This window comes from Patagioenas fasciata, chromosome 24 (genome assembly GCF_037038585.1).
Source record: "Patagioenas fasciata isolate bPatFas1 chromosome 24, bPatFas1.hap1, whole genome shotgun sequence".
In the NCBI taxonomy this organism is placed as follows: Eukaryota; Metazoa; Chordata; class Aves; order Columbiformes; family Columbidae; genus Patagioenas; species Patagioenas fasciata.
In genome coordinates this window covers 4,063,155-4,088,620 of record NC_092543.1, presented here as the reverse complement: position 1 = coordinate 4,088,620, position 25,466 = coordinate 4,063,155, and the positions used below count along the sequence as shown (strand labels likewise).

Sequence of the window (25,466 nt, the reverse complement as noted above, 5' to 3'; positions counted from 1 at the left end):
CGGTTCAATAGAATCATTTTGGTTGGAAAAGACCCTTAAGATGATTGAGTCCAACCACAACCCAAATATAGCACTAAACCTAAGAGCCTCATCTGTAAGTCTTTTAAACAGCTCCAGAGATGTAGCTTTTTTAGGGAAAAGTTTCACAAAGACTCTTTTTAGGGGTTCTTATTAAACACAGGGAGAAAACCCCCACTCTAGAGCAAACCTTGGATGGGTTTTGATGAGCAAAACGTTGCTTTCAAGCTGATTTCCAGCTTTTGCCGGCTCAAAAAAAGCACTTCAAGTCTTCCCATCGGTGAATTTCGGCTCACAAACGGAAAGGGTTCCGGAGGGTGAAGTTTTCCCGGGAAGCAGCCGCAGGACCGGGGGGATGCTCCGGGTTTGGGGGATGCGATTGGCTCCATCCCCATCCCTGCCCACTCCCCCAGTCAACCCCGCCGTACCAGGCGCCGGGATCCGCGCCCCCCCCCGCCCGGTTTCCGCGGTAACGGCAGCGCGGTCCCCCCGCCCCCGGGGCGCCGCCGCCCCCGCCCGGGCAGTGAGTGCGCAGGCTCGGCGGGCTCCGCTCCGCACACCCCATCATGGCGTTCCGGCGGCCGGAGCTGCTCCTGATCCTCCTCCTGCCGCTGCTCGGTGAGTTCCCGGCCACCGGAGCCCGCCCGGCGACAAGCGGCAGCGGGGCCGCCTCGTCCCGCCGCGGGGAAGCGGGGGATGCGCTGCCCGCGGTCCCCGCGTCGGGCCGGGGAAAGGGGGGATGCGCTGCCCCGATCTCCATCGCGGGCCGGGAAGGGGGAGATGTACTGAGCCGGGGACGGGGGAGGATGCGCTGAGCCGGTGGCGATTTCGGGGAAGGAGGGGGATGTGCTGCCCCGGCTCCGTAACGGGGTGAGCGCCGGGGAGGATGCGCTGCCCCGACCCTTGTCCCGGGGAGCCAAGGGATGCGCTGCCCCGACCCCGGGGGGATGTGGAGACGCTGCCCGGGATGGGATGGGGGGCTCCGGGCCAGCCTGGTGCTGTAGGGCAGGGGGGTTGACAAAAGATGGGTGGTAGACACAAGACGGGGGGGATACCAGCCCAAAAACCCAGCTCAGCAAGGAGCAGGTCCAGGGATGAGGGTGCCAGGAATGTGCAGCCTCGGCAGGCAGGCAGGGCAGACACTGGTGTCTATTCAAGACCAGGCACAGGCGTCTATTGTTCCGGGGGCCCAGCACGAATGTTTGCAGTTTTAATTGCGAAAAACATTTGCTAATTCCGCTCAGGAATGAATTTGGGGTCATTTGTTGTCTGGCTATTAATAGCAAGGGGAGTGGGGAGGGGGACAGCAGCCGGTGGGCTTGTATTGCCCTCCCCCAGTCTGCCCAGACGGCAGAAGGAGAAAATGGGATGGAGCGGGGTTAGGGTGACAACCAGCAGCTGATTACTAAAATACCCGGTGCTGCAGACGCATGCATATGTGTACAGACACACAACCAGCTGTTCTGGGTCAACTCCAGACTGAAGTGTATTGAAATATTTCAAACAGTTTATCTCAGGACAAAACAATGTTCCAAATAACTTGGAAGAGCCTCTTGGGCCTCATATAAAGTGAGATTTGGGCACTAGTTATCAAAACAGCGAGCGGAGGCGTGAGAAGATGATTCTGACACGTCTGCAGCGGGGAGAGGGTTATCACGCGCTGCAGGGTCTGTTGTTCACTTGCTTCTGTGTGATTTGTAGCAGAAACACTTTGAGCAGAGGTTGTGCCTAATCCTGGAGCATCTTCCAGGTGCTAACTCTGGGTTTGGGTGCTCCCTTTGAATGAGAAAAGTAACAGATTTAACACAACTTTTCCTTACAGTTGGGCTGCAAGGTAGAGAAGCACCCCCTTTCCCTCCTCTGTTAGGTGAGCAGTGCTTCGGTGTTTTGTTGAACCTGGCCTTGAGATAGCAAGACTGGAAATGAGCTACAGATGCTTCTGCATTTCTTTAAGCAGGCACAAGTTGCTAAACACGGGCAAACACCACTAGTTTGACACCTCTGCCTGAGAACGTTTAGCTAGTGAGTAAACCAAGTCGTACCAGGGTTTGTTCTCTGTTTAAATACAACGGGTTCTGGCCGAATCGGGGTGCCTCATCCTCATTTCCAGCTGGTTTAAAATTTGGGGTCATAAGCCCAAAAAAGCAGGCAGAAGTGAGGCTGAGAATAAGTTTGCTCCACTACACTTGACTTCAAATACAGAGGGGCATCGCACTAAGTTAAGGTTACGCTATGTAAAACTAAACATGTGCTGACGTCTGCAGGGTTGGTGCTGGATAGTGAGACAGGGGCGAGATCACAAGGATGTGTTTGGTATCAGCTGACTACTTGGGGAAAATAAAAGGCACAAAAGGAAGCTGATAAAGCCAACAGGATGCTGAGATCCCACGCTGCAAAACTTCGACCTGTAAGCTTTAGACTAGAAGGTGCTGCTTAGACTAAAGTGCTGCGGAGCAGGGATTGCCTCTTCCTGCAGTATCCTTGCCACCACGGACCCTGTTCTTCACGGCCTTAAAACATTGCCAGGAAACAGGAGCCAGTGAAGCATGGAGTGTTCAGTGCACACACAGCTCGAGGCACTAAAAGCATCTAAAGATTCTGCTCATCAGGGAAATGCCATGGTCATAATTATATTAGTGGAAGCTACTGGCATCAGGGATGGCAAGTGGGGCTTGACATCAAGGTTATGTCCTACCTTGAGGTCTCTGTTGCAAGTTTCCCCGTGGAAACAAACATTTGGATCTTGAGGATTTCACATGGTGGACAAAGGGCAGAGCTGTGGACCCTTCCCAAAACTCTCAGGTATCTCCTACTGAAAACCAAACACGGTGATACCTTATAACCCTTGATGGGGAGACCCAGCAAGTACCTGGCACATTTCAGTTTAAAAGCTCAGTGTATTCAAATCTCCCTTTTGATTTAATTCTGAGATTTTGATAACACATTGAATTTTGCAAAGGGCTTTTCCAAATCTACAGCGTAGAAGTTCTCATTTCCCTGTTTTTTTTCAATGTATGAAGTCCATCTGTCCCAGCCACCAACAACTGTTCCGAGTCAGCTGTCAGTGCCAAAAACCACTCGGTGGAAACGTTGTTAGCTCTGCTGCAGTTATGATGAGTTGCTTGTCGGTATTTTCTGATGGGAAGTATTTGCAGTATTGCTTTCTTTTTCAACAGACAAACAGCTTTGAGAGCCGTGCCAAAAATCAGACGCTTAATAACATCTTCAAAAAAATTCTTAGGAAGGGCTTGGTGTTCCTATTTGGGTAAAGCAATATCTGGCACCACCACCAAAGAGTGGTTGGATGCACATCTACTTTACAGCTGTTGACAAAGAACGTGACACCAGCACATTCCCTCTTGCTCTGAATACTTCTGAGAATTATTGGGTTACTGAAGCACAAGTAGATTAAAAGAGTAAAATGTGTTTTCCTTAGCGAGGAGAACGCTATGGGCTGAGATGTTGCTTTGATCGTGAACTTCGGTTCTTTTACTGACCTGTTTATTTTCCTTGTACAAGTTGAATTCTGGGTCTCTTGGCTCGCTGCGGCTGTTTTTCAATTATCTGTCCACGCACTGGGGATTTGCACCAGGAACATGTGTCGACTTGCCAAAAAATCACCTAAACAAGTAAATAAATCAGAATGAGCTTTGCGTTTAGCTTCATAAATAAGGACAAAAGCTGGTTGCTGAACCTCCTGCCAGTTTGACCCTAACTTGAGCCATCTCCAAAAGGTAAAACATGGTTTAGCCCCCACTTACTCCGGCTTATTTGGACTGTTATTTAAGTTTTCCTTGCAAATTGCGTTCGGTGCTTTATCATCCTTGGCGATGAGCTTTAGTGTGTTGAAGCAGAACTGGCCTCCCAGTTGTATATTTAGAGCTAATGCTTCACAGTTGATCGCACCGAGCCCTGATGATCCGGAGAAGGTTCATGAACTCCTTGGTCTGAAGTGGTGGGAGGGAATCAGCAACAGGAAAATGAACATTTGCGCAGAGCGAGAGGATCCTGAGTCCTCAAGAGCCCCTCTCTGCAGAACAAGAGCGTGTATTTGCTAACGTGCCCCTCAACAAGATAAAACAACTGCTCCGTGCGTAAAAACCGGTGGCCTGCTTTGAAACTGTTTATATTAGAAGAGATGAATTCAAGATATAAAATTAATTAGGATAATTACATTCTCAATCTGGCTCCTCTATCAACTGGAATATGAACTGCACCATCTTTCCCCAATTGATAAGGGCTGTTTGCCCTCCCTCTGAACCCCTAGGGAGTATCATGGATCAAAACCAAATTCAACCATGCAGGGGAGGAGTAACAAAACCCATCCCTTCACTGAGTCAGGACATGGCCTAAGAACCAGTTAATGGCTTTAATTGCGCTAATGAATGTTCTGGACACAGTCTTAATTGTCACCCAAAGGGGCTGGATTGCTGGTTGGGTCCAGTTCTGTCAATAGCTGTGCCTGGGGCAGAGGAAATACCTGCTGGGTTGTAGTTCTCAGACTCCCATGCTGGAAATGAGGCTTTTCAGTTTCAGAAAAACAAATAATAACATAATGACTGGACTTTTTTTTGGCCTGAAAGCTCAGGTCTCTGTTTATGACTCTTCCGAGTGCTAACACCCTCAGTATTAACTTGAGATTAGAGGTATTGTTGGGAGAGTTTTGTTCTTTTTTAGAGACTTACCAGCAAAAGAGCACATCTGTGGGGAACAGGACAGCAAGGTGCTGCGTGGCCTTCACCAGAACACTGCTCCCAAGGGTAACAAACTCCTGCTTCTCATTTGAGACAAGTGGAGGTCGGGGAGGCTTCCCCTGGGAAGGGGGGTTGAGGGAGGTGTATAAAGATGTTTCCTGCCCAAGAATGGTGAGCTGAGGTGCTGTTATCACTTCTTCCTGGGCAGTCGCCAGCTTCGATTGCCTGGCCACGTTGGGTGCTGTAAGAAACCTTTGTGTGAGTCCTGTGCACACGTTCAGCTGCCTCACACACGGCTTGGGAGCGCAAACCCAAGACAGCTGCGAGACTGAGCTGGGGGGCACTTCGTGTCAGAGCAGCATCCTAAGCCAGGCCTTCAAAGCCCTTAGAACAAGCACTAATATGCAAGAAGCGAGGTCTAGAAGGGCTGTTCTTGAAGGTCTTGCCAAAGCTTTTTCTCGGCGGTGTTGGGTGTTGAAGGAATTCACTTTTGGTGCGGGTTCCCAACCAGACAACTGGCGGAGATAAAACCAGCAGATTCAGAAGCAAAAATTTATACATGGGAGTCAGCAAAAAACCCCACAAACCCACATCTGCAATGTCCCCGGCTCCTGAGAGCACGGTTGGGCAGGATTCCCATGAACCCAGACTGCCGAGAGCCGTCAGATGGGAGTCCGGTCAGCATTAACTAATTAAAAAGAACAACCAGCCACGTACATGCTGCAACCTGACAGCCCACAGGTACTTGAGATAAGCTCAAAACATAAATGGGAATTGTTCTGTCATGCAAGAATCACTTGTCAGTATAAATAATATAATGTATTGGGTTATGTAGTGTCCCTCGTGGGATGGAGCACAGGGCTTAAGCAGAGTCAGTTACAAGGGGAAATGAAGGTTCCAGTGCAGCGATAGATAAAGTAGATGAAATTAAATTGTTTTCAGATAATGCTCAAGGTTTTCTTTCCCTTTTGTTTTTTTTTTTAAAGTCATAAATCCCAGGGATTCCAGAGTTATAAAGCCAGAACACACACTCTAACCTACTCCCGTCAATGTACCTGATTATTACAACCCAAATGTAAGATCAGCGGGCTTTTAAGGGTCCTCTTAATTCATTTGGGCACAGCTGGCTCATTGGAAGACACTGAGCTTTGCAACTGCAGCGTGCCAAGGAATGACTCTGTCTCTGGCAGTGGCCAGAAGGCAGCAGTTGAGAGTGTTCAATATTGCAAGATTTTTAATCGCACTATTAAAAATAGATTTTGGTGGCCTAGGTAAGATTTTCTGCTGAGCTGGAGAAATCCACTGAAATATAAGGGGATTTGAGCCCATTACTAGGCTGTGTTTCTAATGCCTCAGGGCGTCTTCTGAAAATCCACGCCTTAATAAACTTCGGGGCAATTCCTTATATAAGTGGCCAACATTTTACAGGTGGGATGTAAATTGAGACACTTTGTTTTAGACTATTTTGGAGGGTGGAATTATAATACTTGTGAGAACTGAGGTCCATTGAAAGCATCCGACTTCGCTGCACACCTAATTCACCCACCATTTTGGAGTCTTGTCCAGTGTGTCTCGAGATGTTTAACCACCTGAAGGAGCCCACAATAATTTACATATCCAAAGTAAGTCAGAATTTTTGTTTCGTTAGCAATAAGGAATAAGACTGACAAACAATGGCATGAAGGAGAGCTGTTCTGAGAAAGCAGCCTCACCTTTTCACAACGCTCTGCACAGCAGTCCTGCTTTTAATTCCTCATAGAAAGGTTCCTGCCACTTCCCATCTCTCTGGGGTGGCCGCTGCTCTCAGACCTGCTCGAGTGGAATCAGCTTAATGATTTAGTCTGCACATTTATTAATACAAGGTTCTGCTTGGTCTTTTAGGCCAATATCAGCCATGGAGACAATATTTTTGTTTTGCTAGGATGCTATCCTTGGAAAACAGAAGCCTTGATAGATGTTACTGCTTTTACCTGCATTATGTAGCACGTGTGGCTTCTGTTCATGGATCAGCGTCTGTCTTTGCGAGGTGCTGCCAAAAAGAAAAAGAAACAGAGTAAGAAAGAACTCGCTATACCCATTTGTGTCCTCACTCAATGAAAGCTACCCAAAAGACTAATTCACCGCGCTATTGGGCTGCCATAAAGATGAGGAGCGTTCCTTAGAGTATTGGATGATAATGGCTGCGTGAGCGGCCCTTGAATCACAGCAGTGGAAAGAACCGAGTGTCCAGAGGCCAGGCAGCGTCTGCCACGCACCCCGAGGATCCATTAAGGAGATTGCTGCCTGCTCACGGAATTCCTCCCGGGGCCTCTGGCTGCCAACACTCTCTTGAATGATTTCCGGGAGCTCACGCAGTTAACGGCAGGGAAGGTGTTGCAAAGTCCTGCAGCTCTTGCTGCTTCTGTAAAACAGCTTTTATCCTCTCAAAGGATGTTATCAACAGCTATTTTTAATACACACTTCAATCTTTGCTTTAATCTTTTTCTCCCACATTGATCTCTGCAAAAGCCCAAAGATAAATATTTCTTTGTACCCACCTTGTTGTTTACAGTTAGTTATTTTTAGAGCCTGGAAAACATCTGCTCTGTAGTAGCAAGGTCCTGAGCATCAGTAATGTACCTTTGGAGGGGAAATCCCTGCGATTGCCTCTGGATCAGCCCTGACTTGGCAGCTGGTGGCAGCCCCCTGTCCTTGAAGAGCAGGTGGTTGTTGTCGAGGTGTTTAGATCCCAGCAATCGAGGTGGAAGGAGTAATACACAACCCCCAGTGACATGCAGGCAGGACTGGGTGCACTTGCCTTCAACCACCATGGATCTCCTTGCTGATCCAGGAGCTCCTGCGGCCAAGGAGGTGCTGGTTTGTGTTCCTCTTTGGCCTTGGCTGCTCTGCTGAGATGGCACGTGGTGGACATCGATGGGGCTGGTGTTATTCCTCAGGGAGCGAGGAGCGAATGGTTTATCTCCTTGTGCATGAGCAAGCAGCTATTACTTGGCTACAGCTTGGTCAGTGCTGATGGAGTTGGCTTTGAAGTGGAGATGAAAGGCAGAGCACCTTGTAATCGCCTCATGGGCTCTCCTTCAAGCACAACTGGCTATTTGAGTTGGTGAGCATCCCGATATATCTGATGTTTTCCCTTTGTTTTGGCCAGTTTTCAACGTCCTGCAGATAACAGGGCAGTGCGGAGCCCTGCCTGCCAAAGCTGCCTTGTGCGTGCCGGAGGGGAGGTTAAACCAGGTACTAACTCCTTTCTTCTTCCATCAAAAACCCTCTGGTGGGCCTGGCCAACACACAGCTGTCCTCACCCACAGGCTCTCCCACACAACGGGGCGAGATAAACCCTTTGAAGTCTGCGTTTGGACTGGCAGCAGCTTCTAAGGCAGTCGGGTGCCCCCCTCTCCCATTTGCCAGCCGTGCCTCGGGTTCTCCAAGTCAACAGCTGAGCTGCGATCAGGGCCGATAAATCCGCAGCGCTGCATCGCTGGGGCTTTGCCAGGGGACAGAGGGGACTTCAGATTCCAGTTCTTTCACGGTGCTGGGTGAGCATGAGAGGATTCGGGTTCTTTTTCTTGATGCCCACCATCAGCCCACTGTTGGTCAACGACTGATTGTTCTCCTCGCCTGGGGAGGCTCCTGCTGTTCTGCTGCAGGCTCCTTGATCCTCCTCCTCTTTCTGCAAATATTTGGACGAGATCCTGTTTGGCTGTTTGGACAGTTTGACTCAGCTATTAAATGACAAAGGCAAGCTGGACCTAGGTTCAGCGTGGTAACAAGAAGCTCTATGAAGGGGGGAGACTGGGAGAGCTCTGTGGGAGACATTCTGGACAGGAGGCAAAGCCTTCCCTTGCTACAAAGCCTTCCCTCTTTTCTCCCTCCCTGGTTTCCTTTTCGTATCTGTATTCCTCATTGAGGAGCAGTAGCTCCTTCAAGGAAATGTGAGGGAACCCATTTGCAGAATTTACAGCTGCTTCTCCAGCCTTGAGTGGTCTCCTCTTTAGCAGCAAGCTGTTAAGCATGTTCTTAAGTGGGAAGATAAGTGGTGTTACGATCCTTTCATCTTCTGGCTCAGAGCAGGCTGGAGATAACTGATAAGGGGATGACAGCAAGGAAGATGCATAGACACCTTTGGATTTAATTCCTGCTTTGTAAGGCAGTCTTTAAAGCACATCTCTGGTGGGAACACAGGCTGGTAAAATAAAGCTGGTCCTTCCTTTCTCAGCATATGTCTTTTCCTCATGTCTCCGAGGCAGATCCTCTGTCTGTGCCAGCAGAGCTGGTGCAGAGTGAGCTTCATTCTCCATTTCAGAGCTCCCCTTCTGGTGCTGACATTCGAGGGACTTGGCTTGAGCTGCCTCTAGACACTGTTTCGGCTGGTGGTTTCAGTTCCACATTTCTTTTTCTTTTACAGCAGCCCTTTGCAGATTTGAGCTGTGCTCTAAACAGGACTGCATTTGCACTAGGGGAGTAACAGTCTTGCACCTGATGGGCAAAGATGCATTCCTCCGCAACGATCTGTAAGAGTGCACATCAGCGACAGCTTCACGTGGGTGCGAGTCTTCAGACCGCTCTTGAACAGACTCTGCATTCAGTTCCAGAATTCCTGGTTGAGTCCCTCACCTGCTGGCTGGAACAGGTGGCAAGCACATGCCTGTGAGGGTCTTTATTGGGGGGTGGGCTTCGAGGTCAGCTGTATGCAGCCCACATTCCAACTGGGTCCCTGTGCCTCATGTTCTGGCCTAGCTGGCTCTGAGGCATCCAGAGGTTCTTAACCACGCTACACATGCTGCTTGTCGAAAATAAACCACTTGAAAGTAGCGTGGCTGTGTCCTGAGCCTGCGCTGAGCGGCGCTGGCTCGTGCACCGCAGCCCAAAGCGCGAGCGGAGGCTGCAGCCTCAAATCAGCCCCCGGTGCCTCCGCACCTCGCTGTTACTCAGCACTTTCCACTGACAGGGAATTAAGTAGGATTTCTAGGTCATTGTGGGCTTGTCAGGAGGAATCTGTCTCCTGCAGACCTCATTACCGAGGCTCACTCTGCCATGCCAGACTTCAGAACAATTGCAGCCTGGTTCCCTAAACACCGACTAATGAGACAGAGCTGTTAGCAGCAGTTTGCTAAATAAAGGCTGTTTCTGCCTGAGACAGAACAAAGCCAGACTGGATTTTCTTAGCTGTCTCTCACACAGAAGGTATTTCAAAGGACCCTTATTAAAATAATGAGCTAGATGTTGCTCTTGTGGTGGCTGCATAGGGCCAGTGCTTGATGCTAGTGCCAGGCGCTTCCCCAAAGCAATGACATCAAGTGACCTAAAAACCTCTCCAGCTCCTTTCATGCTGCTGCCCCCTTGGTGTAGAGGTACCTTGAGCATTTACCTGAGCTCCTATGACTTTGTCCTGCTCTGATAGTGCCTTGCTGCCTCATGGTGGACAAGCTGCTCTCGGTGACCTCGATTTCCTTGGGTGCCATAAGATGTTCTTTGAGCTCTGGGTGGCAGCAAAACTTGCTCAGGATTCATGTGTATGGCTTTGGAAAGGTGAGAGATCCACCATCCGAGCACGTGGGACAAATGGGGCTGCTTTATACAGCTGCTTTTGAAAGGACCTGGATGTTTGCAGATTACAAATGGGAGGCGGTTTAAGATTTCTGCTGAGCAGAAAGGACATAGCCCCCAGTTGAGCAGCCTGAGGCCAGGTAACTTCTGCTGATGTTCCTGTAATGAGATTTTTCATCCTACCTCTCTCCCTGTTGTCAGAAGGGCCTGGATTAAAGCTGAACTCTGAAGCATGGTGGGATGGGGCTGGCTGCCTCTGGCTGGAGCAGGCGCAGGAGAGCTGGAGATTATTCCTTGGCCAGTTTGCTGGTTTGTTTGAAGTGGCGCTTTGACATGGCAATGCGAGTCGATGGAAGGTAAACGGTGTCTAGACAGGTTTTTCTCACTCTCTGTTGTTGTCTCTAAAGCAGCAGAAACAGTGCCAAGCAGGCTGGATGGCTCCAGGATGCGAGGAACAGAGCTATTTCTAGAAAGAAGGAACAATGGTTCTTCAGGAGCATCCCAGCCAGTTATCCCTGAACCCTTGCCGAACCTCTTGCGGGTGGAACTGCTCCTCTGTGTGCGCTGCCTGGATAAATAAGTGGCAGATAGATGCTGTTGAGAGTGAGCAAGGGGAGGTCTGAGAGGTGACCAGGGTGTTTCCAGGTGAGCTGGTGTGGCAGAGCGGTACAGAGAGGCCCAGTGACCGGTGGCAGGGTCAGGAACCCAGGAGGTCAGTTGATTTTGGCAGCATTCGGAGAGGGATCAGGTTGGCTCCAGTGGTGTGCTGAGAAAAGACCTCCTCGGTTGGGCTGGCTGGATGCTGCCAGGATTTGCCCAGCAGAGCTGGCCTGTGTGCCCAGTAACAACTGCAGCCAGTGGTTCAGCGATACTGGGAGGGAAGGGATGGGATCTAGAGAGACTTGTCGCTGGCTGGCAAGCTGCTGTCTTGGCTCTGATGTGCCATCTCCCCCAGGCTGTTTGGGAGGGGAAGCGGAGACTGCATTCAAATGCCGATTGTCTGTCCTTCAGCTGGGAGTGGAGCCAGAGGAGAGAGAGGCTCTGGCAGCATCTGATGCAGGGGGCAGATGTTAGGGGAAACATACTCATCTGTAAAACGCTGTTGCTGGGATTTTCACAGGAGCCTCAAAGGTTAAGTGCCCCTGTGTTGGAATGAAGGTTCAAGAGAGAAATCCTGGGCTCCTGGGATTTCTGCTGGGCTCGGGAAGCTTTTTGAAGGCTGGGATGAGCTCTGGTGTAGCATCTGTGGGTTGTCCAGGTGACTGCTGTTCTCAGCCCCATTTATTGAAGCGTAGCTGGGGAGAACGGCAAAGCCACACAGTGCCAGGTTTAATCTCTCGTGGGGGCATCAGAGGTGCGCAGTTCAGTTCTGTCTGCCTCCTCTCCCCTTAGCCAGCTGCCAACTTCTGCAAGCACGAGCTGAAAGCGGAGTAATTCCTGACCCTGCCTGTGCTCTCCCTTCACCCCTGCCAAAGCAGGGCTCGGCCGCAGGTTTCAAGCAGAGCTGGAAACTTGGCACCGAGGGAAGGAGCAGAAAAGAGCCCAGCTTGCTCTTCTGTGCCTGGGTTGGCTTCTGTACTGCTGTGGGGAGTACAAATATGTTCCCAATCTGTTTGCTCCACTGACGTGACTCCAAGACATACAAGCAACAGATACACTGACCAAGAAGGGGCCATTGTTAGAGGGACCTTCTTGATTGTGGCTCTGCTGTGACCGAGCGAACGCTGCTGCTCGATGCTCCCCAGCGCTGGATCCAGGGCGCTCAATCCTCCCGTGTCCCCCAACTTTAACTGCACATCAGCACAGACAAGCCAGGAGTTCATTCCTATTTTACTCCATTTGTCCATCTATGTGCCCTTATCCGGCCTTTTGATTTACCTGCCCATCTCTGGCAGACAGGCATTAAATCAAGCTGTAGATAAAAGAAGTTCCGAGCATCACTTCCCTCTGAACCACCCCAGACGTTCGCTGACACATCGCTAATTGCACACGAGCAGCCAGGCTGAGCAGGCAGGCAGATCATCCTGCGCTGGAGGCTGAGCAGCGAGGAGCCAGGGGAAGGGAGGGATGGACTGATGGACAGGTGAGCGTTTTGGCTAAGGAGGAATAAGGGCGCCAAGAAAACCAGAGAAGAGGAAGGGAGTTACCTCATTAGTTTCCAGCAGGGTTGTCCTCTGAGAGGTATTTCCTTGAGCTTTATCCAGTCTGATTTTAGTTGCAACTTTAACGAACAATAAAGGCTTCCACGGTTTCCCTTGGAGGAACTGGAATGAATCCAAAAAGATTTTAGTGCTGAGAAGCAGATCCTGTTATTAATGTCAGCCTAATCATTTCTTTCTATCTCCTTCCCACCTTTTTTGCCATTCATGCTCCCTGAGAAGCCTGCAGGTGGTTCTCAAAGTCCAGTCCACCCTCTTCTTCAGCTGCTTCTGAAATTGCAGACCAGACTGCAGCCTCCTCTGGGTTTGGGGTCTGTGAGAGCGCCTGTGCCACACTGGTGGGGGGACTGACAATGAAACAGAGCTGGAGCTGAACTGGGGCCCAGCACATGGGCAGGAATGATCCTCCATGCTGAGCAGGAACCCTGCTGCCGGGCCCGTGTCTCTCTGGGAAAAGGGCTCTGACCAGGGCTGAACTGGGAGCATTCGCCTGAGAAAATTCTCTGCTAAAAATAGCAGCAGTGAGATGTTTAAGGAGAAAAACAAGTCAGGGTCTGGGAGAAGTTAGTTCCCAGATATGTGGCTAATTCAGCTCTCCCAGGACAAGTAATCTTTTAACCCCTCCATGCCAAGTTGTTTCTGTTCTAATTAAACAAGCTTGTCTTGGTCAGGAATCCAGGTTGGGACAAGCCAAAATGGCCTTTGTCCTTACTCTTTGCTCTGACATGGCATTACTTTCCTCCCTCTTCCCCTCCTCATCCATTCCAGCACACGCCTAATAGTGCTCTGTGTCAAGCTTCTCATCTTTATCTGTCTGTGACTTCACTTGGGCTCCCTTTAATTCCCCATTTGCTCCCTAAGAAAATAATTTCTACTGCACCCTGCGGCGCAACTCCCTCTGCAGGTCTGCAGCCTCCGCTCAGGCTGATGTTAACAAGGTGAGTCTTTTCAGATCTGTTTGCGTGATTCAGGGCTGCCCCTAGAACATTATTCCCCTGACTCACACGTCTTCAGGCCTGCACATGGCTCCCACAGCTTTCTACCTGATGCCTTTTCCCCTTGTAGATCTGCATCCTTTGTTCTGACAGATGCACCGCAAAGCTTCAAAGCTGCCTTACAGAAGACGGCCCCACCTCTCCAGCGTGGAGTGACGGCAGCGGTTCCACAGGCTCCTGGTCGCACGCTCATAGGCAGATGCGAACGTTCCCTCTGTGCTTGCAGTCGGTCTCTTGCCATGTTCATTTGTACATGTTTTGTACAACGCATTAGCCAGACAATTGTGTTTTATACCCGAGGCTAGAATTATACACGCAAAAAAAGGCAAAAATGATACTGTGAAATTGGAAAAAACCCTCTTAAAAAGAGAGCTGCTTTCAGTCTTGTCATAAATAATTTCTCTCTGTGCTTGCTCACGCCCTCTCCCGTTCCCTTCTCCAGCCTTGTTCTCAGTCTTGGCTCTGATGACGACTGCTCTTCCCAACTCCCATTTTCCACAGGAAGATGACATGGATGGTCTCTGATAAGCAGAACTTCAGATCTGTGTTTTGCTGGTCAAGCTATAGGCTGGAGGAGAATGGAGGATCAAGAGATTAGAGTCACAGACAGAGGAATAGAGGATTATAGGCTAAAACCCTGCGAGTCTCTGTATTGATGGTTGGGACACAGCCAGACACTAAAGAGTATTGCAAAGCCCGGTGCTGATAGCATATCCGCTTATTTCCTCTCTTTGCATTTCAGGCAGCTTTTGATATATGTGTCCTCGTCAGGAGCCAGGGTCAGGCAGGTACCGAGCATCCTCGCTCCTGCCCGAGCCCAATACCTGCGGAGATCAAGCCTGTGCGCTGCCTGGCACTCAGCCTGGAAAACGTCACTTTGGCTTATGAGATTCTCAGCAATCCTCCAGTCAAATTCCCACACAAGACAAAAATAAAGGAACTTGCCCCTTTTCCCCATCGCAGCTCCTTCTGTCTCCCTGATCCTGGCCGTAGGTCCTTGCCATGTCTCACTGACCTGGCTCTGCCCTGGAGCCTTCCCTTCACATCTCCCTGCGGGAGGAAGGGAGAGGATGGGAGGAAGACCATTGCCCCTGGCTCTTATCACAGTTATCTGCTGGTTCCCTCCCACTTTGCACTAATTCAGTATCAGCATCTGCCACTTTTGGGAGGAAAGGGACTTGCTGAAGTGAGAAATAACGTAGGATGTGCCTGTGTGGCAATTCTTGGGGCTGGCTAGGAAAACAATGGCAGGCAAGTGGGAATAGGCAGGAAGGGTTGGTTTTAGATCTGCCCGGTGCAAATATTCCCACTTCAGTGCTCACCATTTTTGTTTCTGGCCTTTGCTTTTGGGGCTGCAAGATACTCTCATCCGGTAAACAGATCACAGAATGGTGTATCCACTGCTGGCTGAGATAGTGTGATCCTTACCCTTCCTGTGCCTGCCCGTTCCTTGGTTTTTTCCTCTGTCCTATACATCCTTACTGAATTGCAGGGGCCACTTGATTTGAAGAGGCTGAGGCTTAACTGATAAACGCAAAGCATTAACACATTAAAATGATGGTGGGTAAACACTGTGAGAACCTCAGCAGGCATCCAGGGACCCAGCCAGCTGTACTCCTTGGGTTTTCATGCCCTAAAGCAGAGGTGGGGATGAGCATGACCTCCCGAGATCCCCTCGTGTCCCATTTTCGGTGAATGCACTAATTTTCACGGTCCGCATCGGCTGTGAGCCAGACCAGTTTGAAGATGTAATTACGCTGTCCATTTGTTAATGAAAATGGCAAGAGCAGCGCTCAGTACAACGTTGCCGTTTCGATGCGTTCCCAGCCAAGTGATCTGTAATTGTTTCCTTGTTGGCAAAAGCCAGAAGAGAAATAAGGCAAAGACTTGGTGCAGCCGTAACGAGAAGCTCTCTTGCCTAATGGCCGTCCCTCAGAGCCACACAGCAAGGACACCTGCCCCTGGTTTTTCCTCCTGGGGAGTCAGCATAACACTGCAAGCCCAAAGCATCTGTGCAAGGGGCTTGACCTCAGAGGCCAGGAGCGAGGCAATATAAGTTATCTGGACAGGGCTTAATCCCCTGGTTAGTGGTATCTATTGCAATGCAGAAGCTTCGTGCCCTATTCCCTGTTGCTTAACCCAAGGAAAATGAGACTTTTGGTTCAGCCTCGCATTTCTTTCTTGGGGAGAGGCAACTCAGGAATGCCAGGGGTGGTAATAACAGCCTCTTCTATGCACAGCTTTCCTATTCATGTTTCCTTCCTGTTCCCTCTCCATTACACTTCATCCTAGATTTTGAGGGGCAAATTCTAACTCTTTCTGTCTTGTCTTTGAGCTGAAGATGGCTCAAAACTATACTACAGAAAGAGATGCAATCTGACATACTAGAAACTCTCTAGCCCTTGCTGCTTCCATCTTAATCTCTTTTAAGTATTAGTCATCCACCTAAGTATTGCTTCCTTCCCGTCATGCACGTACATTCAGTCCTTGCCAGAAGAGCCAGAAACCGGGATACGAGCTTGGGAAAACAGGAGAGAGAGGACCAGATCATGCACAGATTAAGATGTTGGGCAAGGCACATACAGCCAGACCTGCAGAGGATTAAATGCCCATCTCCCCCTTGATGTCAACAGCATTTAGATACCTTTGTGGAGCTGACTTTTGGTCTGATGGGTGGAAAGATATTTCAGTAAAATGGGCTAAATCTGTTAGGCCCTTTGACTGGGGAGCTTTCTCCCAAGGTTGCCAGCTCTCTCCTAAAGCATCTGTGTTCCCTTTGGGAGGGCAGAGCATGAGAACCTTCTGGTGGGCTCGGCCAAGCTCCACGTGTCCAGCCAAGAGCTCAGACTTGTGCTAAGACCGTGAGTTAAGCTTGAACCGTTCCTGTTCAGACAGCTCATGATGCCTCCTCCGAGCACGGGCCGATGGATTTGCACAGTGGGTGGCGTGCAGATCTGATCTGGAGAACAGGCTGCCTCATTTTTGTGAGAGTGCAGATAGGCAGGGCCTCGATATCTCGCCTCTAAACACGTTGCAGTGCCATGAGCAAAACAGCAACCAAAGATTGTGAAATCCTTACCTCCAGAAGCCCTTGTCAGATGGATATTTGAGGCAGTGTGTCTGCAGCTGCACCGCAACATGACGAAACCAAACTTTGGGAAAGCATCCGAAAGCACAGTGTGGTCTTCACCAGGCGACACCTACGGTTCCCTCCCTGCATGGGAGAGAGCAGGAATGTTTGTCTGCAGAAGGAGGCTGCGTTGCAGAGGCTTTTGTCTTAAGAGGGCTCCATCCTCCGTGACAACAACCTGCTTTGCTACCGAGTGCGGGTGTGTGGGCTGTGTGTGTACCAGCGGCTTTGCTGTCTGATTAGGAGGTAGAACAGTAAATCCTCCTGTCTAAAAGGGGGGAAAAAAGAAAAGAACGCAACAAAGGACTGTGTGCATGGCCTGGATGCTAATGGGCCTTCTCTGCAGCAGGCAGGGCGTTAAGGTCCCAGTTTAAATCAGGAGGTTTAAACAGGTTAAGATTTCTTAACAGAACTGTACGTACTCTGTTTGCAGACATCTCCTTGTGTTCTCTAGTGGTGAGCAGGAAGAGAGTGAATTAAGAGCAAAATCCAAAATTCTCTCATCTTCAGATGAACTCAAATAGTCCCTGATCTTCTACACAACTTTATCCTGTGGGGTCCTGGTCCTGCTGAGAGCACCAGAGGCTCCCGTGTGATCAGCGTTTCAGAAGAAACGAGTGCCATCAGCCAGTTACCTAAGAGAGGAGAAACGCAAAAGCCAGGACTGTGGGGAACGCCAAACACTGCTCTGTAATGTTCCATTTGCCTTCTCTAGGTTAATTATGCTTCATGTTCCCTGCCCGGGCGGGCACATCTCCTCTGTTTGTAGGTGTCTATCAGAGAGCTGGCACCCTTTTAACTGAGCGGTGCAAGCCATGCATCTAAAATAAGTCATGCTGTTTCATGATAGCTGGAAAAAATAAAGCTTTACTAGCACAAGCAGCTATAATGGCACAGAGGATTTACAACTGAGTGGGTTTTTTCCAGGGTGGGCTGGCCACAGGCTGGTGATGGCCTTTTTATAACCTTTATCAGCTCCCACACAGACCAGGTCCATCTGTTACTTAATTTGAACGGAGACACTCTTTGTTCGCTAATCTCTCGCCGCACGTCTGCATTGTTCTGTAGGGGCAGCCCACCCGTGAGTCAGGCTTGGCTTGCTGACCTCGGGGGACACGCTGGAAAATCAGAATAAGAGAAAAACACGCAGCAATGTCTGTCATTTGACCAGCGTGGTCCGCCTGCCTGCCCCCCATAGCAGTTCCAAGGGGTTTTTAACCTGCCAGAGCAAACGCAGACCCAGCTCCTTGCGCTGAAAGTTAAGACTGAGTACCACAAAGCAAAATCCTACTGACTGCACCTAATGGCATAGGCTGGGTTTGCAAATGGACTTACACGAACTGTCACTTAGAAAGGTAACGAGACGCCTGAAAATGTAAATGAGGATCAATAGGATGCTTAATTCCCACTGAAATTCAATAAGAACAAGGTATGCCATTCATTCCCTGCCCACACATTTATGCACCCTTTATAAATCTGGTCTTTATATATCACAAGTGCATTTAAGTCCCTTAAGCTATGCTCAAAACCCCAGCCAAGGGACAGCTGGACAAAAAAACCCCCACAAAACTCACCAGAGCCAGAGTCAGGCATTTTTTGCTATCGCATTCCTACACGGTGCCGTGTTACCTGTCCTATACCACCTCGTCTACACTGGCACAAGTTGCATTGCGGAATCGCAGCGGGATGCACTGGGGAACGTTTCTCCGCCGGTTTCTCGCACATTTAACAGTTGGCTTCCTCCCTGCCGCACGCACACAATACTTGGAAGGCAAGGACAGAGCTGGGGTCAGCCCTGAGCCGCACCGCTTGTCTCCCGCCTGCTGCTCTGATCAGCTCTGTCCTTGTCACCATCTCTGTCCCTGCAGCTGAGGACGGATGCTCTGGGGGGCATCTCCAAACTGGCAGTTGTAGATGTGCTGACACGCAGAGGGTTCGGCTAACGTGTTTTTAACACCTAACAATACATCACTGGGTAGCAGTCCTGCTGCACAGGGTGACCAGCCAGAAAGCAAAGATGCTTAACAAGGCATGTGGTTTATAGCAGCGTTCCCACATGGCTCTGCTGCATTTTGAATTGCAAATCAAGTGACGGCTTAGTGATGATGGACACCTCCAGCAAGGCATATTTTTGTTGCTTTAGTGGGCAGGTGTTTAAATACAGCTGCATGTTTTTGTACGGCTTGTGCCTGACAGCGCATTAACTAAAATTACCGGATCAGATAACTGCAATATCGGCAAAGAAGCACTGAACAATACTGCAGCGTAGACTGTTGGCAGCAACTTATTTGAACTGTTTCCTGGTCATCCTTTTTACCTCGCCTAAAATACTTCAGTAATTCTTCACCTTCTCGTTGAATTCCTGCCTTGAGTTTTTAAACAGAGAAGAGATTGGGGTGGAAGGTCTTTAACCTGGTACAGAGAGAGGAGACTTAACACAGCGTGGTTGTCTATAAAGCTGCTAGTTTCAGCTGTAGCATTTTAAAATGATTCAGATAACATGAGTCACAGTAACAAGCACGGGCCGGATCTCTCTAGCTGAAAGAAGTGCTATAAGAATATGCTATAGACTTCACTGCCTTGTCCTGGATTCTATTCTGGAGAACTGATGGCATTTGGGACTCAACCATATGTCTGGCTGAGTGTGCAGCACATTCAGATCTGGTGGGTATTTGGTGATGCAGCACATCCAGATCCGGTGGGTATTTGGTGATGCATGGCTGTGCCCGGCTGTTCTCCACACCCCGGGTGCCGAGGCCTTTGAAGTCAGATTTACGTAACACAAAACCTCAGCTGCTTATTTGCAGCCGGGCTGAGATGCCTAAAGGAACATCTTCGGAACACTGTTTTTAAAAGGTGGCAGTCGCCACTAATGATGATTTAACACACAAAACCAAGCGACCCGTGAGTGCAGTCACCACAGAGACAGCAGCTGCCGAGCACAGGGCAATGTGACATAGCACAGATACCCGGCGTAACAGCTGGGAGATTCCGCCAGCCCTGGGGAGACTGGAGGACAAGGGATACCCCAAAGTAATGCTAAAAAGAGCTGGAAAGGTGTTCTCCTGCTTTGCAATTGCAAGGTCCCTTGAGATTTTCGTTTTGGTTTGCCCCCCTGCATAGCTGTAGCCTTTTTGCTATTTAGAACATGCTACTTGCAGTGTTCTTCTGCCACACTCAGAATGAATCTGGCTTAGCAGTGCTTTAAGCAGCCAAGTCGATCTCAGCCCACAGTCAACACACGTAATAATGTCAGAACCTCTCACAGTCTCCAAGGCCTCGGCTTCTGTCTGAAATTTGTTGTCATCCTGCTTTGTGCTCGAGGGACAGACCTAAATCCCTTGTGTTTAGTGGGTGGGAAAACGCCTGCTGTGAACAATTTCCAAGAAACGAGATGGGGCCAGGGTTTGATGGTCCCGCTGCCTCAGAGTAAATAATTCTAGGGCCATAACTCCTTCAGAGTAACACAACACTGGTATTACCATCTCCACCTTCAACTGAACTCACGTTGTAGCTACAACAGATGTACTTCAGTAGAACTGTTACCATGCTATCTACTTGATAGGACACAATTTTTCTCAAAAAAGGTCTTGTATAAGCAAGAATGTATAACGAAAAACAAAGTGGTACATCAAATTTCCTTTAAAGAACATGGGATCTTTTCCCTCCCCATCTTTCTCTAGCTTTTCCAAAAGGAAGATTTAAAGGGTAGTACAGACCAGGTGGATGCTGTGCAAGCTGGGTTCTGTGGTCCTTCAGATGTGCTGCAACTCCATAGTCATCTGCTGCTTCAGAAGTGGTTCTGTAACACAGCTCCTCGATGAAGGAAGGTGCTGTCTCTGAAGAAAACAGAACCTCCAACTTCCCCCCTTTTAAAAACTGAGCCAAATGCATTATCAGAGCCACCTGTCCCAAGTAGGAAGCCAACCAGGATCTCCACAGTTAAGCTGAGTGCTCAGGAAAAGCCCTCTTGGTTCCTGCAGCAGGAATCTCACAGCAGAATCAACCAAATGCTTTGTTTCTATGTAGTGCCCTACACTGTTGTTGATAACACGTCCAAAGATTTCAGCAGGTTGTTTCATGTCTCCTGGTGACGAGCCACTTCTGCTGCTCCGGGGTTTTGCTGGGATCAGTGAGATCTGTTTATGTTCATAGGGAAGCAAAGGATTGCAACCCAGGCAGAACATCTGAAAGCACCAGAGAATGAACAGAGGGAAGGGAACGTGGCAGCGTCTTGTGCTATAATTACCTTTTTTTTCAAGGGGTAGGTCTGGAAGCACCAGACCTGATGAAAATGGACTCTGCTTCACAGCAGACTTGAACAAATTACTCGCGGTTGCTTAGACCACGTCCAGACTGAACAACCTAAGACCTGCTGAGAACCACCTCTGCAAACGGCCTTCTCCTGGCTCCACGAAATAAAGCATAAGCAGGCTGAAAGCAAAGCTCTCGTGGCACTGCCCTGCTACTCGATTCAGCTCTGATACACAAGCCAAACAGCTACGTTATAGTCCAGAGCACTGTCATCCTGGTTCAACATTGGATTTCTCCCAAGTGCTGCGCGAACGTCTCAAGTGCAGCAGGGGGAAGGGTGGAAAGGTCCTGCTAAGCGCAGTTCTGGCTGGGCCAACTATTAGCTTGCATCAGCGGGTGGCTTTTATGTGAGTAACAATTGTTTTGTACACAAAGGCAGCTCCTCACTCTTGCCAAACTCCGGCTCTACCCAGAGGTCTTGGGGGTAGCAGCACTGAGAGCCAAGGCACAGAGGAAAACATCAGCATTTAACACCGAGGGATAAAACCGGCAGGGAACGTTTCACATTTCCAGCTGGCCTGTTGCTGAAGTTCCTTTCTTTCTCCACATCCCCCTTCAACTTTCTATTCAGGTTTGTTTTACTGTGAGCAAGACAGTCTTAACCTTCAGATACATCTTTTCTCGTGTCACCGAGGCACTGATTTCCATCGTCTTTAACCGGCTTTTTGATCGAATGCCCAGTGAAGTCAGTGGGCATCCTCCCCGAGATTTCAACAAACTCCTGATTGGGTTTGTAGCAGCAAATGTGCACGTGGGGCTGTGTATTAATCGGAAACATTTTGGTGTTCAGAGCAAGAAGTACAGTAAAGGGAAATAGCCTGTGGTATAAGGAAGCCTTGCAGCACTGCGCCATTGAGCTTTGGTCCCAGTGCCAGTCAGGGACCCAAGGAGCTGAACTCTGTTTTCTCCCACATCACAGCCCTTTCATGATTTACTGCCTTGCATTTTACATTAGCACACTGAGTCTTAAAATACTTGAAGATAAAATCAGCATGTTAGAGGCCTGGAACATTTCATCTTCTTGGTTGGTCTGCATCCTGTGTTTTCCTGATCATTGCATTAATTTGCAAAATAATACTTTTGTGTTATCAGAGTAAGAGTTCCTTTACCATCTGAATAAGCATAAGGCACAGGGAAATGGCTTGTGCTGGCACTGGAGTTGTGCCATTATGTTAATCCTCCTCTTTAATTGCTACTTCTAACAATTGTGTTTTCCTGTATTTACACCACAACTCCTAAATAAACCTAGGCGTGCTGGACCAGAATGACTAGCCAGGAATAGGTTTTATCTAGGGAAGTTAGTCCTTGTAGCTGGCTGAGCAGATTTCTCAGCAGGCAGCGTGTTTCTAGCTGGGTGACTTATGAGCTGTGCTATTTCTTATTACCTTGGATTTGTTTTTCCAGGCGGCAGACTCTTGGCTGTGGAGCTGACATCCAGCAACACCAAGCCCGTGGTGCAGGAATTCCAGAGTGAGTGCTCCGGGGCCCGCTGCCTGCCCAAACAATTGAGAAAAATGTTGCTTATTGCTCATGGTATCTGGTTTCTTGGGGTAGGCAGGACTACCGAGAGCCCAAGATTCAGAAAAGCACTTAAGAATATGTCTATGTCTTTCCCTGTTTAGCAAAGCACTTGATTGAAATGGTTTATTGAAGCCCCCTGCAAGCCGCTGGCATTGCATAGTGTCTGCTTAAGTGCTTTTTTGAACTGGATCCCGAAAGGAGGAAAGGCGGTCGCCTTGCAATTAATAAACTGAAAAGGGGTTGGGGAAATTTGTATTTTATCTTGGCCCTGCTACAGACGTGCAAGGCGATGCCGGGTAAAGCCACCTCTCAACCCTGCTGCGCTGCTGCCGTCTGTAGAGGAGGTGGAGGTGACAACGCCTGCTTCCAAAGGGAGTGGGTTTGCTGAATTTATCCCCAGGCATCGTGGTCCTCAGTACATTACCAGACACCACCCAGGGAGATTCTGCATCCCTGACTCACTTTGTGGGCCCTGATTAGCAACAAGACAGTGCTGTGGACTCACTGTGTCAGAAGGTCTTGTTTGCCCTAAGTCAGAGCCTGTAGAGAACAGTGTGTTCACTTCTCTCCATAGTTGATATCTTTTCGGCTATTATTTTTGCTGGCCAAAATCCATCTTCCCCAATAGCTCCCTGGGACCCAGCAGTGTTTCTGTTTGTGAGGCAGATGAAAGGGAAGGCTTGGCTTTGTGGGCAGCATCTCCTAATAAAACACTGCGCAAGGCTGCTTAAAGCGGAGCAAAAATACAGCTGCTTCCTGTTAATCTGTATTTCTTTCATTTCTCCTGCTAGGTGTTGAGCTGTCCTGCATCATTAAATCCACTGTAACGCCAGATCCCAGAATCGAGTGGAAGAAAATCCGAGATGGCGAAACCTCCTACGTATTTTTTGACAATAAAATGCAGGGTATGAAGATCCATTGTTCTTAGCCTTGACGGTGAAACTCAGACACAGGACTGCCAGTAGGGCTTGATTCCATCTGGAATTACTCCAGCACTTTAGGTGGGACCAACAGCCACATCCAAATGAATCTTCCAAAGGAGACGAGGCCTGAGGCTCCCTTGGAAGCGCAATTTTGCCACAGTTCTTGAGATTTGCAGTGGTGCTTTCCAGTTCATTCTCCTACATGGTTAGCGGCGTTGGTTTATTTGCGGTCACCGGTGAAGGGAAGGCTCTTAACTTTCACACATCGAGTTCCTTTTAGGTGGTTCTCTTGACTCCAGAAGGAGTCCAAGATCAACCACTGAATTCAGACGACTAAAATGAGCCTGTGTGACTACCGTTCATTCTTTTTCCCCTCTCTTTCTTCTGTATCAGGAGACTTCGCGACTCGTGCAGAAATTCTGAGCCGGACATCGCTGGTGATTAAGAACACCACCCGGATGGACACCGCCACATACCGCTGTGAAGTGGCAGCGCCTTCCGATACTAAAACCATAGATGAGATTAATATCCAGCTCACAGTCCAAGGTATTACTTTAAACCCAGATAAACACATCTCCAAGCGCTGTGCATCTCCAGAGCTAAAACAGTGGCACCCAACAGACTCTGCAAGTGTTTTAAAACCAGCTGGGAACTGCAGGTTTTGATACCTTTGTAGCACAGCCACATTAAAAATCATGTCAGAAATGATTTAGTTCTGCTCAGCAGCGCCATTCACATGGTTTGTGCCTTTCCCACAGTGAAACCGATGACTCCTAGATGCACCGTGCCTAAGGCTGTACCCGTTGGCAAGACGGCCTCTCTGCACTGCCACGAGAACGAAGGTTACCCCAAGTCCACTTACAGCTGGTACCGCAACAGCGAACCTTTATCACCAGACACAAAATCAAACGCCAAATTCCAGAATTCCTCCTACACCTTGAACCCTGCCACCGGCACTCTGGTAATGCTCATACAGATGTAAGCCAGACTTGTTTTGCTGGACAGGTTATTTTTAAGGTCGCTTGTAAGAAAAGAAGTCATTGCATGGCTTTCAGGGAAGGTGTCATTTGAAGGTTAGGTGTTCTAGGGTCTGGGTGAATTGGGAAAGGGAAGGGAGATGTTTCAGAGCCCACCGTGAAGCCTGGGCAAGGGAGAGTTGTGGTACCTTCTGTGTCCAACGTCATGCTTCTCTTCTCTTCTCTTCTCTTCTCTTCTCTTCTCTTCTCTTCTCTTCTCTTCTCTTCTCTTCTCTTCTCTTTTCTCTTCTCTTCTCTTCTCTTCTCTTCTCTTCTCTTCTCTTCTCTTCTCTTCTCTTCTCTTCTCTTCTCTTCACCAGGTTTTCCATGCGGTGCACAAAGGCGACACAGGCCGGTACTCCTGCATAGCAACCAACGATGCTGGTTTTGCCAAGTGCGAGGAGCAGGAGATGGAAGTCTGTGAGTGGATCTATCTACTCGATTCATATGTCACCATAAATAAATGGGCATCCCCATCGGAGAAGAAGTGGAACATCCTAGAGCATTAAGTCTTTCCTCCTTTCTCATAGCCAGAAGCACAGGAAGACCGAAAAAAAATCTAAAAATTAAGGGAAATGTTAAAACACTGTTCAGATTCATGAACAGTTCTATTCTTGGAATCAGGGACTTACTAGTTCCCTATGAATTATTGGCGTTTGCTTAAAATATTTGAAAAATGTCATTTCGGTGTATGTAAAGCTAGAATATTGGTAGTACCTTAAAGAAATACGGCTTCTCTCTTCACCAGATGACCTCAACATTGGTGGGATCATTGGTGGAGTCCTGGTGGTGCTGGCGGTTTTGGTGCTCATCACGCTCGGTATCTGCTGCGCCTACAGAAGGGGTTACTTTGCAAACAGCAAAGAGAGCGGGGAAAGGTAAGGTGGGGTTCAAAGGGTTCTTATACAAGTCCCTGTGCCCACAGCTGGTGTGATGCGCCAGAAATTGGTGGCTAAAATATATTTCAGTGCCTCATACTTTGCACGGGAAGAGGGGACCAGCACAATTGAATGCCTGCAGGTGTTCGTCCAATAGGTCGTGTGCTGTTGGCATAATGAGTTCTACAATTTACTGAACAGAGCTCACTGCACGATTAGTTTAAAGCATCAGGACACGCATAGGAAATGCATGCAGGAAATCTCACTAGTT

At 49.0% G+C, this 25,466-nt stretch overlaps 2 protein-coding genes across 9 annotated transcripts in view; one reads left to right on the top strand and one right to left on the bottom strand.

Annotated features, from left to right (window-relative positions):
• Positions 1 to 504: 504 nt before the first annotated feature.
• JAM3 (junctional adhesion molecule 3) overlaps positions 505 to 25,466 on the top strand; it is a 28,800-nt gene continuing 3,838 nt past the window's right edge. The window contains exons 1-7 of the mRNA XM_065855782.2: positions 505 to 636; positions 22,262 to 22,327; positions 23,170 to 23,283; positions 23,695 to 23,847; positions 24,060 to 24,262; positions 24,638 to 24,737; positions 25,066 to 25,195. Coding sequence (XP_065711854.1) covers positions 585 to 636; positions 22,262 to 22,327; positions 23,170 to 23,283; positions 23,695 to 23,847; positions 24,060 to 24,262; positions 24,638 to 24,737; positions 25,066 to 25,195 — 818 coding nt within the window. The 5' untranslated portion in view covers positions 505 to 584. The remainder of the gene's footprint in view (positions 637 to 22,261; positions 22,328 to 23,169; positions 23,284 to 23,694; positions 23,848 to 24,059; positions 24,263 to 24,637; positions 24,738 to 25,065; positions 25,196 to 25,466) is intronic.
• LOC139825564 (uncharacterized) lies at positions 1,390 to 25,466 on the bottom strand. 8 transcript variants are annotated; one of them, XM_071798832.1, is made up of 7 exons: positions 25,035 to 25,466; positions 16,966 to 22,350; positions 16,493 to 16,627; positions 13,552 to 13,981; positions 12,407 to 12,523; positions 6,683 to 6,741; positions 1,390 to 4,953 (listed from the first exon to the last, which is right to left on the bottom strand). In XM_071798832.1, exons 4-7 carry the CDS (start codon positions 13,923 to 13,925, stop codon positions 4,700 to 4,702), a joined length of 804 nt encoding a protein of 267 aa, XP_071654933.1. In that variant the 5' UTR covers positions 13,926 to 13,981; positions 16,493 to 16,627; positions 16,966 to 22,350; positions 25,035 to 25,466; the 3' UTR covers positions 1,390 to 4,699. The 8 variants fall into 8 exon arrangements, 4 of the variants coding, with proteins under 4 accessions (XP_071654933.1, XP_071654936.1, XP_071654935.1 ...); XR_011735675.1 differs by lacking the exon at positions 25,035 to 25,466 and adding an exon at positions 22,884 to 23,705 and having other exon boundaries at positions 1,458 to 4,953; positions 6,425 to 6,741; positions 12,612 to 13,981; XR_011735676.1 differs by lacking the exon at positions 25,035 to 25,466 and adding an exon at positions 22,884 to 23,705 and having other exon boundaries at positions 1,458 to 6,521; positions 12,612 to 13,981.